Below are 16,568 nucleotides of genomic sequence, written 5' to 3'. Positions count from 1 at the left end.
CACCCCTTCTTCGCAAGCAAGCAACATAGCACCGTACACAAAGCAAGCTGTAAATTTAGTGGTTTTGGCAAGGAAGCCTCGGAGACCTCAGCAGACCCAAAGATTACCTCAGCAGACTGTGTTTAAGATCGCAGCTTTCTTCATCTGCTCTTCTCCCCTGCCCCATTACAGATGCACCTACTGCTACACCAGAAAGCCACCTCAGAGTGTGGACGGTGCTGCCTGCCCCATGTTAAGAAGAAATCACTCTTTGACACATCCCCCTTTCCTCTTTCACCCTTTGCCCGCTACGGTATCTAAGCATTTCAGTGCACAAGCCAGGCTAGAAGCGGGAAAATTGGTCCAAAACATCTATGACTAATTCTGTTTTTTTTTTTTTTTTTTTTTTTCTCCTGCAGCTTTTCATCAGTTACTACATTTCAGGCTATCATGTGGTATGGCGCAAATGGAAGTGAGATTACATAATGGCACTGACTGCTCTGCTCTGTGTACTTACGTTGTCACACAGGACTTTTGATTACAGGATAAGCCGAAAAGGGGGGAAAACAGCAAGCACAGCAATTTCTTCCGAGCAGGGATATAATTTCGATATTACTGATACAGCCCAACGCGAACCGCATCCATTAATTCTCGAACATGCCAAGAGCTGGAATAAAGAACACCACAGATCAGATGCCCCCGATTCCAGCGGAGTTGTGTTCCCTCCTGTGAGACGCTCATGCAGAGATCCAAAACACACATGTAGACAACAGTGGCTCCCACCCTCACGATCCTCCCTGTCCTAGCTAGCATGGGCCATCTGCTACCACTTAGCAGGCAGCCCTGCTAAATACACGATCGGTACCACTTATGTGAAAAGGACGACTTAAACTGCCAGCAGAAATGCTATTACAAAGCCTTGCCTAAATTACAGTAAGAGCAGCTCGTAATTTACCCATTTGGAAAGGGCAATTTAAACCATGCCAAGCGAGGTGATAAAAGATAAGAGACTAGGAACTAAGGCACAGGCCAGTCTCATTCCCTACCTGATACCACTCATGGAGGAGAAGTAGGAAACAGAAATCATGCTGGAGCTTACCTAACAATTCCCTTTTTTAGATGGTAAGATGCAGGAATACCAGAGGAATTAATGACCTTTTGCAAAATAGAGTCCCTGCTGAACCCATGTTCACCAGCCCACAGAAGCTAAGAACAAAACGGTGCCTGCTCTAAACTATCCTGCTCTGCTCTCTGCCCATCCAACCTAGCAATAGCCATTACAAGAGACATTAGGATAAAGCTGTGGCGGTGGAGGAAGGGGCCATCAGAAGAAAAAGAGCCTGCCGTTCACCCAAGCCTGCTCAGCTTCAAAATGAGTAATAGGATGAACGATCAGTGCTTTCCATCAGCTGCCGCCCTGACACCACTAGCACCAAACAGCAGAATACACCTCAACCTGCGGATAGTTAAAAACCTTAATTAACTCTGACATAAAACCAAAGGTATTGAGCGTTCATTTCTTCCAGACAGGCCTCACTGTGGGTGTGGGAGAAAGCAAAGAGCTATAGTATAGGCTACAGAGCAGGCTCTCAGCACAAACAAACTCACTTCTCCTTGAAGAAATCCCCAAGCCAAGTGCTTCCTCTGAGTAGTAACTTATCTGACACCCTTCCCCTCACAATCTATTCTGGTTTTCAGTGGCAGCTTGGGAACCTGACTCTGTCTGTACCAGCACAACTCAGCCTGAGCCCAAGGAGGTGCTAATGCACTTTTCCTGCACCAGAGCAGACTCCAGAGAGCTGCCATCCCCAAGCAGACTGCACGTTGTAGCCGTCCGATTAAAATTCAGCTAAGAAAACTGCCAAGAAGTCTTCACAGTTGTCATAGCATCCATTTCACAAGTAAATTAGAGACAAATTAGTTAAGAAGTCAGTCCAATTCCTAGGAGCACTTGGCAATCTCCCTGAGAAAATCTGTGGCAAAATCCACAAATCACAAAATTCTGTGTGCTGGTCTTTACGCAGAGCTCCACGTTAGCAAAATCCTTCTCCATTGATGCCCACAGGGAGGTAAAAATAAGCAAACTAGCTTGTTCTGAGGTCGACGCTTAAACTTGATCCTGCTTGCCACACTTGGTACATACCACGGAGATCACAGATCACAGACACTGAGCGTGGTGAGGATGAGGACGTTCCTAAGTTAGCACACCGTTTCCTTCCTTTGGGGTGAGCGTGTCAACAAATCCTTTTTACTCACCAGCCAAATCACCTTCCAAATTAGAGGCGGATATCCATTGACAGAAATGCGCACTTATTTCCCTGAAGGAAGCCACCCTGCCCAAGGCGTGAGGGCAGGAGAGGTGCCTGCCTCCTTCCCATGCAACTGGTGGCCCCTCACCATGCAACTGGCGGCTCTGCTCCCTCTCCCAACACCCTGAGCAACCCGATGTGCTGGTTGCAGTGCATCCCGTACGTGGCTTCAGAATAAAGAAGCATCGCAGCCTGCCATTTCATAGCTCTGATACAGCCAACTGCTCCATCCAATAATTTCTTTCTGCAAGCACTATTCATTAGGCTTCTCAGAAATACTCCCTGTACTCTACAAGCTACCTTAACAGCAGGGAAAATTCAATTTTTATTTCAACTCGCTATTCCTGCAATTGAAGTAAGACGTCAAAGTGAGCCCTACTATTAATAATGATTACAGTCAGGGGCTTAAAATAACTGATTTAAAATGGTGCCCAGTTTGACTGCCAAACTGTTCCTTAGACATCTTGCTTGACTTGCATCAGTGTCTCCTTCAATAAAATGGGCAGAACGACTGTTATTTTTCACGTACTACCCATTGAAAATAAAGCTGAAGATTTAGTTTTCCCCTAAATAATTACCCAATGCCTCTTAAGAACAACAGTAGACAAAATAAAAATAAAAATAATTAACCTAACAGGAGCAGCCAGGCTCCGTTTTTTTTTTTCTTTTTTTTTTTTTCTTCTGATTTTAATCCAAACAACGTGCACTCTGCCATGCCCTCTGATTCTGGTCATAATACTCAGCATTTATTCATCTACCAGCTGACTGGTGCGTGATCCCGCAGCACACTGTCTCATCAACACATCTACAGATTGAGTATTTTGCTCTCGCGTTTTTTAGTTTAGGCTTTGGTTTTATTGAAGTTGCAGTCTTTTACACACAATTCTACCTCCTTTGGGGTCCATCTAAGCTCCAGTGGAAACACCACCCTGGAGAAGCCCACATCTTCTTGCGGAATGGCGCTGTGCTGAAAAACTGAAGGGCAAATGAAACAAGTCTAGAGACGTAAGGTAGAACTTAACAAGTCTTCCATCTTGACAGTTAAAGGGAAAAATAAAAAAGGTTTATCTTGCTTTGATATCCAGCACAAGAAAAAGCAATAAAAACCTCCCAACCCCAACTCTGATTCTGCCATTGATCCTTGAGTGAAGCCATGACAAGCCACAGGCTGTCTGCTGCAATTTATGAATCAAGGTTGGCTTTGGCAGATGGGCCTTAACTGAGAAACCACTGACTATTTTATGGACAAATACCTTCAAACTTTGGTGTGCTACTGCCACAACTCCTAAACTAGTGAGCCTCCTTTGATTTAAATGTGTGATGTTATCTTCTCTCTACATGGCTTTGTGACTTCCACGTCATCCTCACGAGCAGTGGACAGCAGGACAGAGAAGTTTTATGGTCCTCAGAAACCACACAGATATGGCAAAATAGTCTGAGTTAGGAACAGAGCAGGTACCAATGGCACTGCAGGTTTAAGATCACTAAGATCACTGTTACCCACTTTATTTTGAGGGAAAAAAAAAAAAAAAGAAGAACAAAAGAAAAGGAGCAGGAGTGAGTTATGGGAACTCTGTGGTATCCAAGTGAGAAGAACATTCTGTTTCTCCATACCTGAATATTAACCATGAGAGAGTTTTAAAAACAATCAGCTAACCACGTAGGACAGTCTGCTCATATATGGTTCCCACTGATTTTAAGCAGAGCAAGATGACCTTGCGAGATATTTTACACTTTTCATATGGACAAGCCTCCGTCTACCCACACACAGTCATCAGCCTCAGCTGATTTAATTCCTAAAATGTCATTTCACATCATATGCTTCTGCTTACCAGTACAGCACTAGTACCAGATACAGAGCAAATACGCTTTCAGAAGGCAAATGTTACTGCTAACCAAACTGGCTTGGGTGTACAACTGGCCCGATGGGGAATGGTGCTAGAAGCAAAAATGGTTAACTGTCTGTTTCTCGTTAATGAGGTGGTTCTTCTATCATTACCAGCTTGAACGTTTGCCTAAAAGCAAAGACACAGCACAGAATTTTGAAATTCTTCCTGATATCCTTCAGACGTGTAGGCCTGCCGTGTTATGCATTTTATATATTCAGCAGTGCTGGGAAAAAATAGGAAGTCATTTTGGTCTAACACCGGGCAAGAAACAGCAAAGCCCAACATTTCATGAAATTAGAAGAATAAATCAACTTCGTGGTTGCAGCTCAGCTGCATTCTTGATCACTTTGGGACTGCACTGTTCTAGGAAACGGCCTGGCTCCTTACTTTAATACTGGATATCCGTCAGGGTGCAGGGATGAATCCTTTCTGGTCCCTTGGCAATCTGAGGTCAATGACTGAGGGGGGAGGGAATACTTTAAATCTGATACTTCTGTTAAAAAATAGCTATGGAGCAACATGCTCAGGTTTCGGTACAACAGGGACCGAGTGCGTTTTAAGCTCAAGAGCATACGTCTCTCTGCAAAAGTACTGCAAGTATATCATGCCAGCTCTCAGAAACTGAGGCAACTTTTCCGTATCATTTTGGACAATTTCACCAGCTGAAAACTCTCTCTCCCACAGACATATCTATTTTAAGCACAACTACGTTTCACGAAAGCAAGCAAGGAGCTGTTGCCTACAAAACACAAAACGCAGGGAAGTGGGAGGTTTTATTTTTGTTGCTGGTTTCAGCTGAAAAAGTAAAATAAAATAAAAAAACATAATTGTGGGATGCGACACTCCATTTACGACTAGGCTCTGCTTGCCCGGCACATCTCTTGCAGCTTGCCACTCCGCAGGATGGCGAGTATCATGGGACTGCTGAGGTCCAGGGGCTGCTTGCTCACCCCTGGGCTGATGCAGGGACCATCTCATCCCATCTCATGCACCTGTCCTGGTCAGCACAGCCAAGGATGCACACTGCACAGCAAAAGCATCGCTCTGAAGTAGCAGGAACAAAGGGAAAAGACTTGAAAAAGAACATTTTCCCGTAAGAAAGCATTTACCTACAAGCCTGCAGGCAAAGAAGCACCACTGTATACCATCCTACCAGCAAAAGGTTGCTCAAACACTCTAGAGCACTGCAGAGGTGCCACACATGCCCAGCAAACACAGTAAGACCTAGCTGCCTCCTTGAGAGGCTGCCTTGATCTTACCAACCTTGACAAAAATAAACCAGTAATGCCATCCCTGCAAACCACATTTTTTTCCCTCTTGAAAGGTGTGACCTTCTGTCAGTACATCCTGATCCAACCCCTCTGCATCGCTCCTTGCTTTATGAGAACAGGGAGCAAGGAATAAATTTGGGCTTGGCCTGTATGCTCCATGAAACAATACCGAACCACTCCTGACAGCCAGCTCCCCGGCATCCTGAGATCCTGATTCCTTCCCCACGAGTCTTTAAACTGCACTTGCATGTGACTAGAAGTCTGTAGGTGAGGCATAGATGGCCTGTAAGCTGCTCTGGGATTAAGGAGATCAATTTAAGCCTTTACGTCACTTTGCCTGCATACTTTAACTCAGCAACTTTTCCTCAAGCATACAAGAAAGAGAAGCTCAGTCCCAGACAACATGGAAGCTGATCTCAACATCAGCTAGCAACTGCAAACTGCATCTGCATCAATTGACTTAAAAAAACAATATCTGTGAATCGTAAACAGAGAGGAGGTAAAAAAACACACCTCCAAACATACAATAATATCAGTTGTTGGGTTCCTATCAGACATAAATTTTACAGGTAAATGTAACCACACACTGCAATCGATGCACGCCACAGAGCAGGAACTACCACATGCAGCACGGGGCAGCTGCAACAGCAAAAATGACCACGTCGTCGAGAAGCAGAAATCAGGCTGAACTTGAACATCTTGAGGCTAACTCACTGGTATTTTGGTTTCTTGTTTGTTTTCAAAAGGAGACAGAAGTGACATGCACTTAATTATGTTACAATTGCAAGCCTAATTAGAGCCATTTAGATGTTAAGTACTATTGAAGTGAACAGCATACAGAAGGATTGAGTGCCCATCTTTCCTTCTGTTACTACTTGCCTGGAAAGCGTCCTCTCTTGTATCTTAACCTATTTTTGTATCTTCACCTCTTGTATCTCACCCTAACAGAAGCTGCAATTTTCCTGACAGATTTCTGGTGTTTTGTCTTCTGATGCGGTGGTGGCCACAGCAAATTGTAATGAAAACCCTTTCGCCAAGGCATTATGAGGGAACAAAACAGAAAGCATGGGACATTTCCCCACGCACACACTTCCACCACACTGGAAATCTGCACTCATCCTCAATCACACGTAGCTTTTGGCGTTCCTCCACACCTGTTTCCATGAAGTACGCATAATGCCCTTCACCTTTGCTTTAGTGGGGTCAGAGTAGAGCATCTGACCTTTCACATTGTCCTTCAAACATGCACAAAATCGCTGGCATACATCGTTGCGGACTGCCTGAGGCCTGCAGTCCCCATGGCTGCTATGGGACCCGCCTCTCTGGTTTGGGCCCCAAGCCCCAGCCATGTCTTTGAAGCAAAGGAGCTCCTCACATCATCAAAAGGGCAAGCCTCGGTTCTGCCTCGTTGGACTGATTAGACACATCCCGTGACAATTGGTGATCCTATAAAAATGGCCTAAGTTTAAAGTTGAGGTCCAAAGAAGAATGTCATCATTGTCTGGAATGTTCTGGAACTTCTTGCTTCTTTGAAGATTTTTTGGGGGTTAGGTCTTTTGTCACAGACAGGTTCCATCTCTGAGAGAACTACTTCCATCAAAGATTTCAAGTTTTAATACAGCTCCCATTTATTTTTATAAAAACTGACAAAGATGACTGCTTTTTTTCATATTCTGTTGCCAAAAACGCTGAAAGGATCCTTCTAAACACCTCAAAGTCCCTGCCAGAGAGCAACCCATTGGAAACTCTGTCCAAATAATAAACATCTTCAAAAGTTACCGAAGGATTAAATCAGCACAGTCAAGCTGAAACTTCAGTTGCAGGCAATGCATTTAAGTCCTTGCAATAAGAGTAATTTCTAGCGTACTGGGGATCAGCTGTAAACATACTTTGCTGGAGGAATTTAGCACAATTTTCTGCTTCCGTGTACTATTTCCTCTGATGCGGTACTTATAATCTGGTCAGGAACACGATCCTGAGGAACTTGTTGGTTTCACTTCTAACTGCAATCCCCTGGCATCAGCAGACCTGAGCTGCCTGTTCCTATCCAAAGGCATTCGAGCCCAGGGGATTATCGGGGGAGGTTCTGCACTTTCCAGTTTTAGGGAAATGTAAGTGCTCCTCTTCTTGTGATGTTCACAGGGTTTCACCCTCTCCTCCCCTCTCGTCCTCTGCTACATCACACACACACACACACACACACCAAATTTCACCTCAGGTCTGCTCCCAGGATCCACAGCCTTTTGCAGATTAAGTCTGGCACCTCATCATGCGACAGGAAGGGAAGGAAGGGGGGGCACTCGCTCATTTTAAGGATTTTAGTACTGTCCCCAGAACTATATATATGGAAGAAGAACATCTGGAAAACATCTTGCAAAATGTTACAGGGAAATTACGGCAAAATTAATATTAACAGCATATTAACAGCATCTCTTGGGTTCTTTTATTGCAGCTCCTAAAAGTCCTGTGGCCTACTCCCAGAGCTCAAAGAAGCAGCTCCACTACGAAATAACGATAATCCAGCAAGACACAAGCATGCCATGCTTCATACTGTGCTTCTGAGGCCCTTTAGTACACAAGAAATGTAAATGCTTCGCTCTCATAACCCAGAACTGCTATAAAGGCACTCTCTGCAGAACACGCAAGCCATCTGCCCACTGTGGTGAATGAGAGCTAAAACAGGAAAGAGGCCTGCTCCACAGATACGAAGGATTTGTTCTCTGAGAGATGATTAAATACTAATTAATACTGATAAGCCTAAAGAAATGGCACTATGCAAATAAAAATGGCTTTACAATACCTGTCATCTGCTCCCTACAGTCTCCTCTGGAGTATCCTTCTAAACATTTGAGGTTTGCAATGCGCTGAGGTCAACAAGATTTTCACCCACAGATTTGGTGGATGACGAACAGATTCAGTAAGTACTACAGTAAAGCCAGCATCTCTGTAACACATCGCATTGGACTTAAAAGCATGTGGAAGACTGAAGATGTTTCTACAAGCTCACATGCACAAACAGCCTCTCTAGATATTCATCTATTAACTCATTTGCACATAAATTTGTAGGACAGTTGCAACAACAGAAGAAACGATGATAAAAATCCAGGGATGGAGACAACTAACAGTACCAGGTAATCTAATTTACTTCCCTGACAGCACAGGGAATTGATAAACAGTCACATAATGAGAGATCAAATCAGATTCTTGGATCCATTTTAAATTCCCTAGGTTTATCTACGATAATTGCCTCCATTTCCTTGACAAGCAAGTCAGGAACGAACCAGCATCCAAAAAGAAAGGACTCTATTGGTTTCTTGACCAAAAAGTACCAACAAAACCTCCTGAGCACTCTTCCCTAGAATTAATATAGAAGCTATTTAGACCATACAGCCATTTGCTTTGAGCAGTAAGCAGCAGAAGTGTTTGTTACATAGATAGCAGTACTCTGTAACACCCCTACCCCATCACCTGCAAAAGAGCAAGGACTTCTGCCATTGCTTGTTTATGAATTCATCCTGTGTCTTCCGAAATATACTGTAAACACTTCAAGTCAAGCACTATCCCTATTCACCAGTCCAAACTGATCTATCATGCATAATAGTTACCATGCCCAAACTAGAGAACTGTCCAGATACGAACTCCAGGATCAAGGTGTAGCAGGTAGCTCATCAAGACAGCATCAGAGCTACAAAGACAGCAAGGTAAGAAGGACCATTTAGCCAAGCAAAGCTAAATTAGATTTTTGTATAATACTAATTTGCACCACACACACATTTTCAGAACATGAACAGGCAGCAGCAATGGAAAAACTACATGGATTTGCAAAGGATCTGTTCCCAAATAAAATCAGCTAAACATGGAAAAGCAATTCTCTGCCAAGAAGGAGAAGGACATTAGGTCTGGAGGCCCAGCAACCTCCTCCCAAAGCCCTCTCACCCAGGCATCACCTGCTGCAGCCATGGCACTTCTTGCAGAGTCCAAGCCTAAGTCACAACTTTGTCTTTTCTATTTACTCTCACTTACCAGAGTTGTCATGCTAGCACGGCTCTCAGGTTGGACCACAATTAAGGGTTTTTTATGCTACAGCTTCAATAAAAAGAAGAAAAACCCACCCCAAACCCTAAAGCTAAAACAAGCTGGATGAGTACCCCAAAAGGGAACCTAGAAAGCTGATTCTGGAGCTATGTTTCTAAACACCATCTAGCCTTTTTTTTTTTTTTTTAAATCTAGTTATTTATTTAACCAACAGAAATCACCTTAGGCTGTGCTGACAAGAAAACACCATTATCTTTAATCTTTCATGTATGTCATTATGTGAATGGAATGGGAAACAACCAAATTAGGGAGGCAACTGCATGAGGTTTGTGCCCAAACAACAGAGCACTTCAAATCCATCAACCTGCGGATAATGTGCATTTTTGAAAGAGTGATTTTCCTGGATTTCAGATAAATACATACAAAAAAATGAAATTTCTCTCAAAAAGTAGAGCAGCTTTGCAGGAAACTGAACCACCAAAAGACACAGCAATCTAAACTACATTGGAAAGCTAAAACATTCCCCAGGATACCTCCTTTATAACTGTTCAAGCAATTAAAAAATAAATAAAAGAAAAAATATAAGCATGATGAGAGAGATTAAAAAGACCGGATACATGCACAAACCAACACAGAAGCACCAAGAAAAAAGTTCTGGGGAGAAAACTGGTAATCCTAGTAACCCAGCTGGACACTCACAGTAAAGATGACTAATGCCATCAGTAACTCAAAGGGACACACAAAGTTAATGCCATATTATAATGAACAGTCTGAACCGCTGTATTTGAAGATGGGTCAGCAATTCAGCCATAAATTCGCATTACAGTGCAGGCCATCACGCTCGATCTTCGTCTCGGGCATTTCCCATGAAACGCCTTTGAGCTCCCGAAACCACATGCGAATGCCATCTCCTCCTCCAAACCACTGCAGCGTGAGGACCGGGTCATTGCAGCGGTGCCAGAGAAGCCCCAGAGGCTGACAAGGAGTGGTGAGAATGGCCCCAGGGCTGCTGCCAGCCCTGGTGGATGTGGAGGGAATGACGAAGATGCTCCCACCCCCCTGCTGCTGACCTCCTTTTCTGGGAAGCCTGCGAGAAGAGGGAGATGCAGGGGCTGCTCTTTCAGATAAAATCCCCCAAGCCCCTGTGACAGCAGGGAGCATCCTTCCATGACTCTCCTGTCACCTCCACGGGGAGGTACAAGGACTCGGGTCCATTTTCCAAGCAGTAAGAACTAGGAAAACTAAATTGCTGTTTTGCAAATAGATTCTTTAGTCTCAATTCTATCACATTTCAAAGGGCAGAACGAGTTCTAAGAACCCGATTTAGTATCTCAAACATTGATCTTGGCCTGAAGATGCTCTTCCAATCAGTGAACTGCCTTGCAAAATATCTGAATGGGAACTCTCCTTGCATGCTCTTATTGCGTTAATTAACCTCAAGAATCCCCCATACCAGCAGAGCAGTACGAACAAAGCACTCACTCGAGCGCCAAGTGTCTCACAGGACCTAAAATCAGAAGCTAATCACCTTGCTACGGGGTCTGTTTGGGACAACAATAAGATTTGTGTACAAGAAGAAAACCATTTTCTGCAGAGGTATGACTTTAAGGATCAGGGGATGCATGTCTAAAGCTCCTTCCCAAAACGCTGTGAGGCAGGCTGTTAATTTAATAACAAAATATATTCCAAAGCCTTTGCAATGAAATACTAAGAATAGATACATTTTAAGACATCACTCCATTTAAGAACTAGATAAATAAAAGGTTTAAGCATTTCATTCCCATATAGGAAATACACTTTGAATTCTAACCCAAAATTCACCTTCCCCTAAAAATAAGGCAGGTGATATCTCAGATTTCTATGTAAGCAATTTATGATACCCAAAAGGAAAAAAAAAAAAAAGCTAACAACCAAGCAGTGTTTTTACTGCCTTTTTTAATCTACTGGTTCCAAACCAGATGCGTTCAGTACAGCATTCTGATTAGGAAAAAAATGGCTGTTGAATTTTTATTACTACGTCCCTTAAGGAGCAAAAGCAGTAACCCTAGGCATTTAATGTGCACTATGAATAACAATACATACGAGGACATAAAAAGCTTGTTATCTCTGTTTATGGAATTTTTCTACCATGTTGATACATTTATGCGAAGAAGTTGGGAAATACGGCGAGGGAGAGGAGAGAAGGCTATCAAAATAACAAATACTGTTAAATAAAACCCATTTGGAAATGAACAAGCTACGCAGTACGAAACATGAATAAGCTGCGTCTCCTCATTACCACCCTGCAGCTCCCATGTAGTCAGCGAAGCCTCATTTAATGCCTCCACTAAAAGCCTTCAGCGACATACATCTCACCCACTGATAGAAAAAGGCAGCTCGGATTTAACCCTGACAAACTATTGCTCATGATAGGCACAATCTGCGTGCACAGATTTCCCTCTTTCATACTCTGTGACAACACAGAGAGTTCCTTTTCGGCGTTTCAAAGCAGCTTGCCTGGGTTCAAAGAGGAGCCTTCCCTCCTGGTCCCCTCGTGCCACAGTCCACAGCCACCCGGCCAGGCACCCGAAGGGCTCCCCCTGCACGTACCTCCCTGCCACGGGACCGCTCTCCTCCGTGTGTTACACTGCAACTCCATCCCCCAGCAAGAGACAACAGGGAGCTCCTCGAAACCTGTACGAAACGCGGGACTTTCTCCTGCAGAAATTGGCTTACGACCTCCCCCAAAAACATGGGGAAGCTGTCAGGTGAAAAATTCTACAGGCCAGCCATTTTGCAGCTCTGGTTTGTTTTGCTTCCAGTGTCTGGATAAATCCAAGAAATCAAATTTTAACATAGCTCCTTTTGTTGAACCTTTCCCATAGTTTCAGCTTTGAGAATTCACTGAGACCAAGTTTGAGTTACTCTGGCTTTGGAGCCAGTAGCGTGTGAGAATAAAAAGGGCCCTCCAGAAAATAACTGAGGGGGACTGAGACAGTGCTGCACATCCCCCAGCTCCCAAACTTGCCTGTGAAAAGAAAAATAGGATACAGCCAGAGAACACCATGTTTCTGCTGGACTCCTGGCAATAGGTGGAGCCTGCTCCAATTTATATTAAGTGGGTCGATTCAAACCCCCAAAAGGGGCCAAAAACGTGAATTTTTGTTCTCCCATGCTGAAAGGGAGGACCCATGATGAAGACTTGGGGTCTGCTGTCAACTACTCCTGATCTTTACCAAGCCTTTTGTTGTCTTCTCCCACTGAGATCTGTGTAGGTTCCCCTAGGTCAGTGCCCTGGGAAAACAGATGCACCACAGAGCACGATGGAAAAAAAAACACTTCTTTTTTGCAGGTTTCTGTCTCCAACTGTTCATTGTCCTCCTCCTTCTCCAGGCTCGAGGAAGGAGACAAACAGACAAACTGACAGCTGTCAGGCTCTAAGTCCCTCAAGAGCCACCAGTGGGCCATGCCCTTAGGGAAGACCAGGCTACATGGGAGCCTGACAGCCTGCTTAGAGGAAAGGGATTTGCAGAGGAGCATCCCACCAGCACAGGCACACTGCTGTGGCCCAAACCAGAGCTCAGCTGTGTTATTTACCCTGCGCAGTCCCAGCTGTCAACCTGGCCTGGCATCAGCACAGCCCGCAGCGCAAATGCCCTCAGCCAGCTGCTTGGCTCCACGTACCGTTCTCTCTTTTTTAATGAGATTAGCCTTCATGAAATGTGCTGGCTCAACGGGCACGACGATTTCAGCCCTCTGTTCAGGGGGTGTAATGGATAACAGCGGTCACTTTTAAAGAGACGTCATTGGTAAAGAGACCACGAATTCACCGGAGTTCCTGCAGCTGCTCCGTCCTCGCTGGAAGGAGAGGGGCTTCTCGCAGAGCCGCCGGGCTCGGAGCATGCAGAAGGATGAATCCTCACCTTGGGGGACGTGCCTAAACTTAGCAGCCTGCCTACCTGCGACTGGCAGCAAGGATGTCCTCCACAGCAAAAGCCAGCAGCGCACTGCGTGGCTACAAGTGTGATCAGAGGAAGGGGGGGTGTATTGAATGTGCATGGGGAGAGGGGGTCTGCAGCGTGGGCATGGCTCCGCAGAATGACTTTGGGTTGGTTTGGTTGTTGTTTTGTTTTTTTTTTGTTGTTGTTTGATGAAGGATATGGAGGCAAACAGGACGAGTCACAGAAGATGTCAAGTATCATGGCGAGGCACCCGCGAGGCTTTGTTGGGAATCAATTCCTGAGCAGCGTGATGAAGCTCCGAGTCACCCTGCTCCACTGCCGCCTCCCCCAGCACCAAAGCCGTGACAAAACGCTGGGAGACAACCAGCCCTGCCCTGCTGCCAGCCGGCAAACCCGCTCAGGTTTGCCTTGTTATCGCAGCTCCCGATCCCTACGGGCACACGGACCGGGGCGCCGCCAGCATCCCCCCCGCCGCCCCGTGAATGCATCTGGGTCACCGGGGCGGGCTGAGCGGGTTATGAAACGCTGGGAAAGGGGTGCAGCAAGCACCCACGGGGGGCTAGGGGAAGGAGAGGGGGCTGGCGACTCTCCCCTTGCGGCGAGGAGAGGGGAAACGCGGCCGGGGGGCAGGTGGGGGCTGCCGGGGATAGGGAGGGGAGAAGGGGAAAGGGATGGGGAAGGGGAGGGCGGCGGCACCGCGGCCGCGCCGCACTCACCCAGAAGACGAAGGAGTAGATGATGAGGAGGGTTTTCAGACACGTTATGACGGGTTTGGTCTCCATTCTCCTCGATGCCATAATACTGAGCTCCCGGCTGCAGGCTGGGCGCGGGAGGAGGAGAAAGGGAGGAGGAGGAGAGAGGGAGGGAGGCGGAGGCAGCGGGAGGTGAGCTCAGCGCTCGGCTCGCCCCGCCGTGCGGCTGCTCGCCGCAACGCCCTGCCGGCCCCCGCCACACCGCCAGGGGGAGAGCGGCCACACACGGCCCCGGGGATGGCCCTGAGGCAGAAAATGTCTCCCGGAGACACTGCCCGCAGCGAGGGGACGAGCTCCGAGCGGAGCCTGAGGGAGCAGGGCTCCCGCAGCTCTCCCCCTGACACCCCCGGCTCTGCCCCCTGACGCCTCTCGACATGGCAGCTGTTGGGCTGAGGTGTAGTTGAGTAAATGTTGCCTCAGAAAAGCAGCTCGTGAAGCTGGGATGCTGCCGGGGCCTGATCCCTCACCTCGGCTTCACCTCCGATCTGGACTCTGTCCTAAAACTGCTTGGATCTTGCCTGCCTTCCTTAGGTGGGGCTAAATGGGGCTGGCGGTGTGGCTGCCACCAAGGAAAGCTCGCTCAGAGCGAGTGTGCACACACACCCCGTGCCCACGTGCACCTCAGTGGCACAAACTGCTGCACCAAGATCATGGCCAGGTGTGAAGGGAAGGCTTTTAGGCTTTTGGGGTTTTCCTTTCCATAGTTTATGCTTCACAGGCTTGTGCGCATTGAAGTGAACACCGGAGCATGCCCCTCCTAAACGGTGTGCCTGGGCACCCCCAGGGCAGCGCTCCAAGCTATGCCTCTCTAATTCCGATTAAAATCGAAACAAGGTCAACCTCCTCGAGCTACAGAAAGATGCAGTTCACACAGCTGAGACATCCCAAGGTGATAAACCAGGCTTTACTCTTCAAGGGACGATGTTTAGCAGCAGAGAGAACAGAACGGTCCCTGAGCAAGCGCTCTTGCAATGCGCAGAAGTTTCACCATGAAGAATGCGGCAAGATTTTGCTGGGTTTGACTTACGGCTTTTAAGAGTTGGTTATTTTAATGGATAGCCTACTGTTTGCAGAAACAATGAAGGCATTTAAAGGATGCTTGGAGGGGGAGCATGCCGCAGGAGCTACTGTTTTTTGAAGCATTCACCACTTTTGTGGAAAATTTGTATGACAGATGCATAAATCTTTGTTGACTTGGCCATTAAAATGTAAATAAGTGCAGTAACTGCAAAAAATTATATTGACACTAACAACAGTTATAAATATTCACTGTACAAAAATTACTGGAAGATTTTTGACAGAAAATAGCTAAGCAAGAGCAGGAGAGACTTAATCTGCCTGCCCCTCACACATGGGCTTTAGGAAAGATAAATGCTGCTGTCACAGGCTGGGGGACAGTAACCATTTATTCCAGTAGCTATGGTTGTATCTCCCCTCCCCTTCAGGTGTTTTTAATAAAGTGCAAACAAAACATAATATCAAACAGAATTTACATATCCACCCAAGAGGAAGCTATCTTGGTAGAAGCAGGTTTTAACACAGGTGACGGCTCACATTTTTGCTGATAGTCTGCCATTTTAGCCCACTCTGATTTGCAGTGCCTAACTTGAGATACTTAAGGCATCTGAGCTTAATCTTGGGCATCCTGAGAAGTGTTGACCATTAAAATATTGGCTTCCACTGCATGGCAGAGAGCAGCACAGACTAAATGACCATTTTTTGGAAGCAAGTGTCTCCTGCTTCCTGGGACTACCAAATGTATCTTCTGTTTCACACCCCAGGGGCAAAGGTACAGCAGCAGAAGAGCTTAGGGGAAGGTCAAGCTGATTTTGAAAGAAACATCAATCCCTGAGTTCTCTCAGAAGGATATGTCATGGATTTGGACTCCATAAATGCCTACAGAGCCTCCCTTTCCAACACTGTTAAAACCCACAGAAGGTTTCAAGCCCTCGCACCAGGGAACCAGAAAGAAAGCAGAGGTACAAGGAGTCCACGTCAGGCAATGTGGCTCCTTCCTCCACAAACATCAGCCCTTGCTCCTCGAGGGGACGATGTCCTGAAGGGTGAGAAACAGAGACTGTGCTATCTGCACCCTAACCTACAGTCTCCTGCTCAGACTGCATTTGGAAAAGCACCGAGCTGCTTTCTGACATATGGTGAAACAGCATAAACTTTATTGGATGTAGATGCAAATTTTGGATTAAAAATGAGAATGTCGGAACAGAGCTGGGCATAAATCTGTCTGGTTACAGTAAATACCATTAAAATGTGACAGAAGCACCAAACCATCAAACATCTTAGGCTTAAATGGAATTACTGAACAAGTGCTGGCCTTTAAAACAAGTTTACCTTTTAAAATTATTTTATTGTATTTTTGCAGATTTGGGAGCGC

The 16,568-nt window shown here is 45.9% G+C and overlaps 1 protein-coding gene across 1 annotated transcript in view; it reads right to left on the bottom strand.

Annotated features, from left to right (window-relative positions):
• Window positions 1–14,255, bottom strand: part of TSPAN7 (tetraspanin 7) — an 82,700-nt gene extending 68,445 nt beyond the window's left edge. The window contains exon 1 of the mRNA XM_084286693.1: window positions 14,141–14,255. Coding sequence (XP_084142819.1) covers window positions 14,141–14,221 — 81 coding nt within the window. The 5' untranslated portion in view covers window positions 14,222–14,255. The remainder of the gene's footprint in view (window positions 1–14,140) is intronic.
• Window positions 14,256–16,568: the final 2,313 nt, after the last annotated feature.

This window comes from Netta rufina (assembly GCF_964035555.1).
Source record: "Netta rufina genome assembly, chromosome: 1".
In the NCBI taxonomy this organism is placed as follows: Eukaryota; Metazoa; Chordata; class Aves; order Anseriformes; family Anatidae; genus Netta; species Netta rufina.
This window is presented reverse-complemented; position numbering and strand designations above follow the sequence as displayed.